This window comes from Poecilia reticulata, chromosome 2 (assembly GCF_904066995.2).
Source record: "Poecilia reticulata chromosome 2, P_reticulata-male-v2, whole genome shotgun sequence".
NCBI lineage: Eukaryota > Metazoa > Chordata > Actinopteri > Cyprinodontiformes > Poeciliidae > Poecilia > Poecilia reticulata.
The window spans coordinates 14,699,742-14,713,150 of NC_088831.1; the positions used below are offsets into that span (position 1 = coordinate 14,699,742).

General features: G+C 42.8%; 1 protein-coding gene and 1 long non-coding RNA gene across 2 annotated transcripts; both read left to right on the plus strand.

Moving 5' to 3' along the window:
* Window positions 1–215: 215 nt before the first annotated feature.
* Window positions 216–5,506, plus strand: LOC103457162 (uncharacterized). The gene is made up of 3 exons (XR_014090121.1): window positions 216–2,869; window positions 3,578–3,730; window positions 4,244–5,506. It is a non-coding gene; the product is annotated as an uncharacterized LOC103457162 (long non-coding RNA).
* Window positions 5,507–6,094: 588 nt separating this feature from the next.
* On the plus strand, window positions 6,095–13,035 carry clcn4 (chloride channel, voltage-sensitive 4). Its single transcript, XM_008396609.3, has 12 exons — window positions 6,095–6,269; window positions 6,333–6,487; window positions 6,559–6,658; window positions 7,514–7,701; window positions 7,772–7,894; window positions 7,965–8,171; window positions 10,138–10,218; window positions 10,306–10,851; window positions 10,932–11,118; window positions 11,188–11,586; window positions 11,657–11,873; window positions 12,338–13,035. The coding sequence occupies exons 1-12, from the start codon at window positions 6,254–6,256 to the stop codon at window positions 12,426–12,428; spliced, it is 2,310 nt and encodes a 769-aa protein (XP_008394831.1). The 5' UTR covers window positions 6,095–6,253; the 3' UTR covers window positions 12,429–13,035.
* Window positions 13,036–13,409: the final 374 nt, after the last annotated feature.

Below are 13,409 nucleotides of genomic sequence, written 5' to 3' on the forward strand. Positions count from 1 at the left end.
AACACTGAACACATATGATCTTCTGGAGTGTGTGTACGACTGTCTTTTGAACGTCTGTCCAGCCAGCAGTCGTCTTCAACATTGGGTCCAACTGATCCAGACTGGGACCTTCTAGAGCAGGGTTGTTCAACTGGTAGCACTCACACCACTTCTGGTTCATTAGAACAAAATAAAATATTTGAAAAAATATCAGTGTCACAGAACTTAATTACTAATTATTACTAAAAAAAAATTTTTAAACTATATTTTGTACTTTTTATTGAAATTTTATTCTAAATTAGAATCCAATGATAAACAACAATGGCAACAGAATAACTTCTAAATCTGAAATAACTAAATTTCATTCAGAGAGCCCACCTACTCATGTAGATGATCTGTGTTGAGCAGGTCAGTTGTGTCGACCATTCATCATTAAGTCTTCCTGATGTCCAAAAACTCTGCACCAGTAGTTCATTTCTACTGTTGTGTTCTTGTCAGATATTCTAAAACCATTTTAGGGAATAAATAAAATTTATTTTTCTAAGATTTTCAAAGTCTTTGTTGACCATCATAACCAGGGTTGAACCCCAGCAATACATCAAGTGGTTAGGGCCTGCGAGGCCTTAGCACTATTCGAATCCCTATCTTATATCTACAACCTAAACTGTAATTCTTTTTCAATTAATATTATTAAATTACTTCCAAAAGTCTATGCTCTTTTCTTATAATATCTCTCTTGGATTCCTGTATATGTCTATATGGATTAACGATGTTCCGTCCAATCGGATTTCAGTATCTACATGTTGCCAGCGTCAGAATAATCTGCACCAGGACCTTATAAGACTAGCTGGCATTTGACTGTACATGAATACATTACATTAATATAATATTCACAAAATGCAAACAATAATATGTTCATTTTACTCTTCTTGTTTGCCTGCGCCTGTGCCCACCTGTGTCAGTCCGCAGAAAAAGAATGTTTTTGCAGGACCTCTGGAATCCTATCTGTCTTTTTTAAGAGAGGGTTATGTATCCCTGGCAGATAGTCGTAGGAATGTGCCTGTAAAATTACTTCAAGATACAGGTGGATGTGACCCTTATAATTGGGCTGAAGTGCTGCCTCTATCCAAGGATTCTGAGTTGGGCAGTTGTGTTCCTGTGTGCGATATCAGTTTTAATATTATACATGTTCCCCTTCACAGACTACATCTGGAGTGTGAACTCTTCTGTGGGGAGGTTGCCTATTAAGAGCGTTTTGGTGATTTTAGGTAACGACCTAGTGGGTGCGTGCATGTGGACTCACTCCCACATGCACGGGAGCCTGTCTGAAAGCCTGTCAGAAAGCTAAATGCGCTGGTGAACAGTTGTGATGAGCACGAGGTTACTGGTACATTCATTGCTAGTCTTAAGACACGCTCTCAGTCTGTGCCTGTCAGAGAGACAGAAGACGGAAAAACAGGACATTTGTTCTTGCCTCTCAGTGATGGTCCTCTATTTCTATCCCACATTATATTGATGGCTGAACAGAGTGTTGATTCCTCTCTGGGAGTGCTGGTTTTGCTCTTGCGCCCAGGTGACTTGTCAGGCAGCTCATACGGTTACCTTCTTAAATGCACACTGTGAGACAATGGGTGCCACATTTTGAGTTTGCTAAGGGTGCTGTCCTTTGTTTAGTTTTTTTTTGTTTGTTTTTTGTTTTTTGAAAATACTATTTCTTGGATGGCTCATTCGTCAAGGAATAGGTTAAGTTTCTAGTGTGATTTTGTGTGCACCTATACTCGGTCGTTTTGCTTGACCTCAGATATGGTTTTGCTCTTCCACTCTTCCCCACTTCACCTAACTCTCAAATTCTTCTAAGGTGGACCAGTTTCTGGGAGCAAGAAGTTGGTACAGAAATTATGTTGGGTTGATAGATGAATTACCTCTTCATATCTGTTTGGTATTGTCAATATTTGACAAACTACATGTATATATTTTTGTAAGTATTTGTTAGGTATTTTCTGAAACCTACATGGAAAAAGAGAACCACAGACAACGTATATGAGTTTTTAGCCGACTTCTGCAGAAGGAGAAAAACTCTGTCAGCTCCTCCGAGCCGTTCACAGAGCGTTCTGCCAATCTTTGGGTAGAGCTTGTCTTTTATTATCAAACTTCAAAGAGGGAGGATAGGCAAGATAAGACAGCGGAGGAAACAGCTGAGGTCGTAAAACATTTTACCTAAACACAGCAAAGGTCGTAAAACAATTTAACATCTGTCCCATGATCTGAGCCCGGTTCAAATCTCGGTCAAACTGTTTCACATGAAGATAACAGGCAGCTGTGACTTCCAGGTCAGTTCACACATACAGTTTAAAGAAGAGAACACTTTACACTGACTAACATTAGACTGAATATGAACTAAAGTAACAACAAAATGATAATACCAAAAAATCCCTATCAGTATTTTTGGAAAAAAAAAGTGTCTAGATGTTTATATTGTTTGCTCAAACTTTCCAAAGGGGGAACCCCACACTTTACATGGAGGGATCCATGCACACATCCGGCACACTGGAACAAAGACTCTTTAAACCAGTTTGATTGGATCAGATGTTAGACATCATGCTTCTGAGACTTTTACATTCAGGGAAATGAATTTTCTACATTATTTATTTGTTCATATTTCAATTTTAACCTGCATTCTGCTGGCTTCAACTCACATATTTTATTCCTAATTCAGATTTTGGGGCTGCAGTTGATCAGAGACAAGCTGGACTTCTCTACTCTCAGCTCTGAAGTCCAACCCGACCCATCTGACAGGACTTGAACTGAGCTACAGCAATCTGGGAGATTCTAGAGTGAAGGAGCTCTGTGGTTTTCTACAGATTGAAGGCTGCAGATTAGAGACTCTGAGGTATTCTAATTATATTATTATTGATATTTCTGTGAATAATTATATATAACTGATCAGAAAATCAAAGTTTATATCTTCTGTTCTAATAAATATTTTCTGAGTTTGTTCCTGGACTTGGATCCAGAGTTTAATTTAGTCCCTCTGTGTAACTGAGTTGGACCCGCTGGTCTGAGGTCAGAACAGGACAGCATTCGGACCCCCAGTGTGTAGAAATCCCCCTCATGTGAAGCAGGTCAAAGGTCATTCAGCCCAGTATAGAAAAATTAATTCCAGCTATTGGAATCTGACAGGAACAAATCTATAATCAATGATTGATGCTTCAACACTTTGATCAGAACCTGGAATGATTTTGCTGACTAAAATCCTCCAAAACAACATGACCCAGTACCAGGTTCTGGTTCTGGTTCTGCTCCTACAGTCAGTTTGACATTAAATATTCTCCACGACTTCATGTTTTTTCTGGCTATTGAATAATTAAAATAGTTTAATTTCTATGCATTAATCTCCATTTGATGATATTTCCTCCTGACTTGTTAGTTTTGTGTGAAACTTGAATGATTTGCTGCAGAAGCTGAGTTTGTATTGATGGAGCTGACAGAGTTTAAGAGCTGAAGTCAACAGGTCTTTATTAAAGCAGCAGCTTGTTGGCATTAATATTTATGAGAATCTTTCCTGTTGGCTTAAGCTAATCTTTTATTCTTTATTCAGATTGTTCCGCTGCAGGTTGTCAAAGATCAGCTGTGATTTTCTGGCCTCAGCTCTGAAGTCCAACAGCGTCCATCTGACACAACTGGACCTGAGATGGAATGGCTTGAAGGAGTCAGATGTTCATCGGCTGAAGGATCTTGTTGAGATTCTAAAGTAAGTAAATGTTTGTAGTGAGTCCAGCTGCTGTCAACAGTATTGAACTAAACCCAGTTAGCATCAAAGCAAAGATCCAGTGTTCCCAGTAAAGCTGCAGCTTTTCAGTGGGAGGAGAATGGTTCAGGCTTAGACACAGAGGCGGCAATCAGCCAATCAGAGGAGCAGCAGCTTGTTGTGTTCCTGTGTTTGTGTTGGTGTGAAGATGAGTGTTGTTGCTGTGTCCATGTCTCCAGGAAGTCCAGCTGGACTCCAGCGTCCAGCCGTCCAACATGTCTAGAGACAGTGGTCCTCATTCATCAAACTGTGGCAGCAGCAGATCTGATCTTAGATCTGCTTGTTCTCTCAGTTCAACAGGAAAAAACTGATCAGGTTCATCTTGGTCACAGCTCTGAGATCAGTCTGACTGTAGCCTGGAAACCATCTACTGCATGTGCTGCGTCACTGACTGCTGCTGGAGAGAGGCTGGAAACATTCACTGATCTGATCTCTCCATCCTTCTTCTCTCTGCAGGTTCTGATCTCTGTAAAGTAGAGAATGATCTCTGTGTCCTGTTGATCCTCAGAGGTTGAAGCTGCAGCAGTTTGAGTGTAAAGAGACTCTGACTGGATCATCATGATGACCTCTGACCTCCAAGATTTTCCTCTTGTTTATTTTCTCATGTCTGTCATTTAGTGTCTGATATTGTTTGTCTCTTTGGATCAATAAAGATCAAATTCAAACTGGGCTCCATTTAGAGGCTTCATGGAGGTTTAGACGCTAAGATGCTGAGTTTCTGAAGTTAGGACAATATTTATGAAATGTTGAATTATCCTGGAAACAGTCAGAATTACGTTGATGTTTTAGCTGCAGAGCCCCGAACTTAAGTTCTATTAATATCAGAGAAGGGCGGTTATTGCTCTCTAGTGGACCATGATGGTAACTACAGCTGGTAACTAGAGTGTTTACATACTACTTTCACATCCGGCGAGTACTTTCATATTAAGAGTGATAGGAACGAGTTAATTTATTCTGTTAGCTTTCGTATGAAATAATGCATTTTAATGTTTTAGTTTCTTCTCTGAAACAATAAACTTTTACTCAACAAATTAAACTCTGCTGAGGTTTTCACCACCTGCATATAATTTTCCCATTTCTGCAGGCATTTCAAACAGATAAAAGTATTTAAATAATATTAACAGTAGCAGCATAATTTTAATGTGTGATAAATTTATTCACAGTGTAATTCAGCAATGATTAGTTGTGATAAATTAATTGCAGACTCAGCAACGGATTAAAATTTTAATTTAGTCCTATTACTAGTAATATTTTAAACTTTAACTTCTCACACTTAATTTTTCTCAGTTTTCATCCTGCTAAATGCTCTATTTCTCAGCTGATTGGATTTTAATACAAATATGTTTTTAACGTTTATATTTTTCAGATATGATTCTCAACATTTTCCTTGGTTGATATTTATGGGAGGATTTTTATCTAAGTAAATTTTAGTTTTATTTTGACTTCTAGTGACTCTTAACAACATTAATGTTAGGTTTTATTGTGACTTTATAAAAGTGAAAATTAGAACAAATAAAGATTAATTATCTTAATATGAAGAATATCTGTAGTTACGATAGTTTGCCACCAGAGGACAGTAAGAACTAATAAAACATACAACTTTAAAGTTTTCTCTGAATCGTTTCTGTATTCCTAAATATGAATCTTTGTGTTTGTGTGTAATGTATGGAATTATAAGAACTTCCAGAATAAACTGTGATTTCTGTCCTGAACCCTGAAGCTGTGAAACTGAACCTACAGGCTTTTTCTTCACTTTTCAGTTCATCCGTTTTACTCTGAACTTTAAATCGGCTGGCTGGCGTCTTTAATAAAGCAAACATCACTGGCTGAGCAGCGCAGCATTGGTTTTCAAAATAAATAAAAGCACCATTACTTTTATTTCATTACAGTAAAAAATAAATATATAAAAATAACATGTTAATTCTAAAGAGTAGCTTCTTCCAATGTAGGTTGAATCGAAAAACTAGATAAATATGGAAATCATGACATTTTCTTTTTCATTACAAATACACTAAAATAATATCTACCTATTTAGGTGTTTTTATTCATCTTAATTTAAATATTTGTGGCTATTAATGATAATGTAGTTGCAGATGGTGGCCACTGGATGTCAGACATAACTCGATTTTATTTTCCTGTTTTTGTTTATAACTTTAAATTAAAGCAAAAATAATGGTAGGTAATATTTTTCAACAGACTCAAACGTTTATATTAAATTTGTGACGTTAAAATACTATAAAATAAACTACTTCCTATATTCCTGTTGATTTCACTGCTGAACAAGCTTTTTTTGTGAAGTAACGCGAGATTTCGGAGGTATCGTGAGATCTGACGGGCTTGTACGGCAGTCTGTGTCGCTGCTGATCTGTCCGTGGGTTTGTTTGTGTAAATTTCCTGCGTGATGTTCAGCTGTCCTTCACGGGAGGACCTGGATTAGTCCACACGTCCAGCAGAGGAGAGGACAACATGGCGGCTGCAGAAGGTAAGGCCCGTTGTTATGGCAACATGGTACCTAGTGCAGGTTGCTGATGTCCTCCGTGGACAGGTGTCAGCCTTCCCACTCCCACGGAGGAGATGAACGGGGCCGGGACGCTCATGGACTTCCTGGACGAACCGTTCCCGGACGTGGGAACCTACGAGGACTTCCACACCATCGACTGGCTGAGGGAGAAGTCCAGAGACACGGACCGGCACCGAAAGGTTCTGGAGGGTTGGGTTCGGTGCGTGGGGGCAGTGTGGACCCGCTCACTGTGTGCGTGTTTGTCCCGCAGATCACCAGTAAAAGCAAAGAGTCCATCTGGGAGCTGATCAAGAGCCTGCTGGACGCCTGGTCCGGATGGGTGGTGATGCTGCTCATCGGCCTGCTCTCTGGTACCGACCGACCCGGTTCCGTCTCTGACCCGGTTCCCTCTAGGACCCGGTTCTCTCTCTTTGACTCTCTGGTCAGAGAGAGGGAGCCTGGTCCAAAGTTTCTGGCCCAGGGCCAGCCCAAGCCTCCATGGTACCCAAAGCGAAATCTGGATTTGGGCCCCTCTGGTTCTGTTAATAATGTGGATTTCATCAGTCAGATGATTAGATGATTCACACACCTGCTAAACTTATTGCATCTCTGATAGTGATGGTTACATTATTATCCTTTATCTCCCGAGAATGTGGACCGGTACCGGTACTGGTACCGGGTTGATTCTGAGCCTTAAATGATTTTAACAGAAGTCTCACATCCCTTATAAATTGATGCAAAAATAATGTTTGTTTTAGCCACAAAATGATCAGCAGCAAACAGCATGTAGCTACAGCTTAGAGCAGCTCATCGATACATTAATGCTGCCTGATGGAAAACATTTTGCTAGACAATATCAAACATTGAGAAGTTTTTATTATTTTCATCAAACTTTATCAAACACACCGTTTTGAAGCCAAAAAACCCCTCGGTAATATTCAAAACCAACCATGAGAATCAACTCATTGAAAGTTAAAACTCAGTATGACCTACTGCGGCCACCAGGGGGAACCCAAGAGCAATTAATTTTTTCTTTTTGTCCGTATAAAGAATGATTTCTAAATACATTATCAAATATATATTCTTGTAAAAAAAAAAATCACAACTTTTTAATGTAAAATACACAACAGCACATAAAAATCATTACTAAAAAAAACAAGCGCCCGCTTAGTTTGCTTATGCCTTGGGCTGTCCTTGGTTGCGGCTAACTGGGCCGTTCCCCTCAGGTACGCTGGCCGGGGTGATTGACCTGGCGGTGGACTGGATGACGGACCTGAAGGAGGGCGTGTGCCTGTCGGCGTTCTGGTACAGCCATGAGCAGTGCTGCTGGACCTCCAACCAGACCACCTTCGCCGACCGGGACAAGTGTCCACAGTGGCAGAAGTGGGCTGAGCTGATGACGGGTCACGCCGAGGTGAGATGGGTCCAGGAGGAACGGAGGTTCTGGCCTGCGGTCCAGTCCGTGACGGTGTGTGTTCCTTCAGGGCGCCGGGGCGTACCTGCTGAACTACTTCCTTTACATCCTGTGGGCCCTGCTGTTCTCCTTCCTGGCGGTGTCGCTGGTCCGGGTGTTCGCCCCGTACGCCTGCGGGTCGGGGATCCCAGAGGTACCGCACGCCCTGATGCCTGCAGGTGGTTCAGGTCGGTGCTGTAATGTTCTGTTCTGGTCCGCTACAGATCAAAACCATCCTGAGCGGGTTCATCATCCGGGGCTACCTGGGGAAGTGGACCCTGCTGATAAAGACCGTCACCCTGGTTCTGGCCGTGTCGTCGGGCCTCAGCCTGGGGAAAGAGGGCCCGCTGGTCCATGTGGCCTGTTGCTGTGGAAACCTCTTCTGCAGCCTCTTCTCCAAGTACAGCAAGAACGAAGGCAAGAGGCGAGAGGTGAGCCGCTTGGTTCTGATGTCCTCGACCCGCTAGCGTCCAATTAAGACGACAAATAATCCATAATGTTTGATTTGATTCAACTTTTGATACCAAAGTGGAATAAAACCTGAACTTTCTGATGATAAATGAAACTAGTTGTTAAGATGTAGGCAGAAGCATCACAACAAAGCATAATCCTTCAAAACTCAGAAAAACATTTGAAGACGAATAAAAAGTTTCAAGGATAAAACCAGGGGTGAAAGTAGGCGGGTACGGCAGGGTACTGCATACCCCTTAAAGATTTAGCGGGGGTACGCAGAACCTGCAAGAGAGGGGAACGGCTGTCTGCTGTAATAAATCAATAGGTTCACTGTGCAGCTGTGAGTTCTCCCACTGGGAGTCATGACTGATTAGCATTTTAAGAACAATCTAATTGACTGGGGTGCTGTGGTGGCGCAGGGGCAAAGCAGTCCATGTACTGGGTTGTGCTCATGCCAGTGGTTGTAGGCTCAATTCCCAGCCTGGTGACATTCACTGCATGTCTTCCCCCTCTCTCATAACCCTCCTTCCTGTCAAGCTACCTTCAAATAAAGGCCACTAGAGCCAACAAAACCTTTTAAAAAAAAACAATCTAATTAACTGATTGGATGCAGGTAATATTAGCTAAAAGATGACTACCTAATAACAATACAGCACCTTAAACTTGTTAACAAGTAGCCTGTGGGCTACTGATGCTGTTGTCTATGTTCAACTTCGTAGATTCTTTTTGTTCCCTCCCCCCCAAAAAATAAAAAATAAAAATAAGTCAATGCCCCCCCCTGTTAAATTCGTCTGCAGTCGGGGCTGCGTCGGAGGTTTTGAGGTCAATCTCAGCATTAGGTGACAAAAAACTGAACGCCGCCAAGACGTTAAGACGTCCTCTGACTCGCTTATCAAAATGCTCTTAACTTTACAAAAGAACAACAAAAAGTAAAAAAATGTGTTCAAATTAATGACCCAACAAAAATAATAGTCTCAGTAATTATTGTTCCTACAAGGTGTTGCGCAATTCTGTGCATTTCCAAAATAACTAATAGAGCATGAATTTAAAATTAACTAATCAACCACCGCTGTGTTCAGGGGAGCACTTATTAATAATCGTAAAATAAATATCAAGCCTGAAAAATAAAATCCAGTCCAACATCTGATTTGAGGTGATTCCTCTGGAACCTGTTGGAGGAAAAATATCCCAACTTCAGAAGATGAGCTTTAACCTAACAGAGCTCTGTGGTTCCTCCTGTCAGTATGAGAGTCAGGGTGAGGAGGCGCCATGTTAGGAAGAGAAGTGGAAGCTGCAGGATCTTCAGAATAAACAGGTCATGATGCTGGGCTACTGATTATTCCTCTGTCTGGACACAGGATCAATAGAACCAGTTTAAAAGCTAAACTGAATGGTTATATGCCAGACATGGAAAACTGGGATGCACTCCATGCCATGATGTTCATAGTTTAGGTCTCATGGCATCTCAAGGGGTCGACATTGCAGCCTGTGGGCTGAAGGAGGAAATACTTAGAGGTGGAAACATTTCCTGTTCGGGTGAGAATATACAGCATCTCTTGGCAGAAATCAATTCAGATGGTTTAATATTTATAACCCAGGTTTATTGTTTGGGAAGTGTAAAAGTTACTTCATATAAAATATGCATAATATAAAATTGCTAAAAGTATCACCACTCTCAGTAATGACAGACAAAATAAGAAACAGGAAAATTATTAATGTTAAGGACCACAGAATGAGGAACGATAGAGTTAAGAAGGTTCTACTTCTACTGACCTCTTTTTTATAAATATTCACTGAATAATGCAGAGTATTTCATAAAAAGTAGCATCTTTTGGTACCTCACATTAGATCTGCTTTATTCAGCTGATGGTCCAAGTCAACAAATGTCCCAGATGCTTTACTGAACCTTTGGGTAAAATAATGGCTCCCTCCTGCTGTGGTCAGGTGTTATCAGCGGCGGCGGCAGCTGGCGTGTCGGTGGCCTTTGGAGCCCCAATCGGAGGAGTTCTGTTCAGCCTGGAAGAGGTCAGTCATTCACCGTTTCACCAGATCAGACTCACCTTTGCTTCATTCTTAGATCTCACTGTGGTAACCGTCTGCTGTCTCCTGCAGGTGAGTTATTATTTCCCCCTGAAGACTCTGTGGCGTTCCTTCTTCGCCGCTCTGGTCGCCGCCTTCACGCTGCGCTCCATCAACCCGTTTGGAAACAGCCGCCTGGTTCTGTTTTACGTGGAGTATCACACTCCCTGGTATATGGCTGAGCTGGTCCCCTTCATCCTGTTGGGGGTGTTCGGCGGCCTCTGGGGTACGCTCTTTATCCGGGCCAACATCGCCTGGTGCCGGCGCAGGAAGACCACTCAGCTGGGGAAGTATCCAGTCCTGGAGGTGATCATCGTGACAGGAATCACCGCCCTGCTGGCGTACCCCAACCCGTACACCCGGCGCAGCACCAGCGAGCTCATCTCTGAGCTCTTCAACGACTGCGGCGCTCTGGAGTCGTCGCAGCTCTGCGACTACTACAACAATCCCAACATGAGCCGGCCTGTGGACGACATTCCAGACCGTCCGGCGGGCCCTGGGGTCTACAACGCCATGTGGCAGCTGACCCTCGCCCTCATCTTCAAGATCGTCATCACCATCTTCACCTTCGGCATGAAGGTATCCTCCTCCTCCTCCTCACACTTGTTCATTATCCTACCCAGTCGGAGTAGAGTCAGAGCTTCTGTTGCTCTTCACAGATCCCGTCAGGACTCTTCATTCCTAGCATGGCGGTGGGAGCCATTGCTGGTCGGATCGTTGGGATCGCCGTAGAGCAGATGGCATACCACCACCATGACTGGATTATCTTCAAGAACTGGTGCCGACCTGGCGCTGACTGCGTCACACCAGGACTCTACGCCATGGTGGGGGCTGCTGCTTGTCTGGGTGAGTCACCAAGGACAGAAGACGCCACATGTCCAGCTCCTGTCTTACCTGTCTGTTGGGTCTGTTCAGGTGGGGTAACCAGAATGACCGTCTCCTTGGTGGTCATTATGTTCGAACTCACCGGCGGGTTGGAGTACATTGTCCCCCTGATGGCCGCTGCCGTCACCAGTAAGTGGGTGGCCGATGCCTTCGGGAAGGAGGGCATCTATGAGTCTCACATCCAGCTCAACGGCTACCCCTACCTGGACGTCAGGGACGAGTTCACCCACCGCACCCTGGCCACTGACGTGATGCGTCCCCGCCGGAACGACCCTCCCCTGGCCGTCCTCACGCAGGACAGCACCACGGTGGAGGACGTGGAGACGCTCATCAAGGACACCGACTATAACGGCTTCCCTGTGGTCGTGTCCAGGGAGTCGGAGAGGCTGATTGGCTTCGTCCAACGCAGGGACCTCACCCTGGCCATCAGTGAGTCTGTTACAACAACTGGCAAAGAGCTTTTCTTTCTAGATGCTGACATCATGGTTTCTGTCCTCAGAAAACGCCCGTCAGAAGCAGGACGGCGTGGTGAGCAGCTCCGTGGTCTACTTCACAGAGGACGCACCGCAGCTGCCGGCCAGCAACCCTCAGCCGCTGAAGCTGCGTCGCATCCTGAACCTCAGCCCCTTCACCGTCACCGACCACACGCCCATGGAGACGGTGGTGGACATCTTCCGCAAACTAGGCCTGCGGCAGTGCCTGGTCACCAGGAGCGGGTCAGTCTGCCGCAACTTCTCTGAGACCAAAACTAACAGTTGTAGTGTCCTGCTGTGGGTCAGCAGAGGTCAGCCTAGAGTAATTTGATTAAGCAGCAATTAAAAATAAAAAAAAAATTTGATTGTTGAAAGGCAGAAAGAGTAAATATTTAAAGAAAATTTATTCTGTTTTTCATGGCTTCAGTGGAAATAAATGCTTTAATCCTCCTGAATCAGAATTAACTGATCAGTATTTAGTTTTTTTGGCTCAATAAAAGTTTATTCTTTCTCAAATCCACAAACAGGTAAAACGACTCCATCTGGAGGACAAATTAGAATATTACAGCTTCTATGTTTAAAGTCTTTAAAACAGGGAAGTTGACACATAACTACTTATTTAAAGGTCCCCAAAATGTTTAATATTAAATGTCCAGAGCTAATAAATGTAAATGAGGGCGTTAGCTAACTTTCCCGTGTCCCTGCAGGCGTCTGCTGGGCATCATCACCAAGAAGGACGTCCTTCGCCACATGGCCCAGATGATGAACCAGGATCCAGAGTCCATCATGTTTAACTGACTGATCATCTGCACTCACCTGAGCTCTAACCAATCATCTGTTTCACTGGAGTTTAGAAACCATTTCTGACATTTTTATTACAGCAGAATTAAATGGGGAAGGTTTATTTAACATGTGGGATGATTATGGGTGAAATGGGTTTCCATACACTAACTCTGAGCTGATTTTATTGCACTTTTTGGTGTTGCCATATGTGTTTGTGCGTTGCCATGTGTTTTTCTCCCTCTGAAGGATTTGTGGTGTAGTTTAGACCTCTGTTGATCCTGAAGTCACTCCAGGCTCCACCGCTACAACCAGAGACGCTACTGTTAGCATCTGTTAGCATCTGCTCCAGTTACACTCCGCCGTCCCTCTGAACCCTCACCTCCACTCTGAAGTATTATTTCTGTATGAAGGTAAAATCCTCATCCTCAGTGTTTGTTTCGGTTCTTCTCTGTCTTGTTTTTTTTTATTATTATTGTAAAGCTGCTCATGCTTCACAGAAACGGCGTGGGGAACTTATGAAATGATGCTAACCTTCAGGTCTGGTTCTTTTATCAGAAACTATTTCTTCTGTTGCACTTTTGTTTTATCAAAGTTGGAAGAATAAATGTCTGAAGAGACTGAAGTGACCGAGTGCTGTGGTTTTATTGGGGTATCACAACATCAGAACATTTTCTACCATTTGATTTTAATCTTCATACCTCTCAAATGTTCTGGGGTTTTTTTCTGTAAAAACAGTGAAACTCTGTGAGCATCCTGACCTGTAAGGGGTTAAAATCAATGACCGATATTCAAAATACACGAGAGGCTGAAGTATTTTTAAAAAAAACTACAAACTTAAATTGGAAACATGGTTTTATATCATTTTTACAGCAATTGTTAGGAATATCGCATTACTCTTTCGATAGTACTGTCAGTTTTCAATCTGGTAATAAAATATGTTTAAAACTATGTTGCAAGCAATTATTGACCCATTTGAGGATAATAATAATATAATAT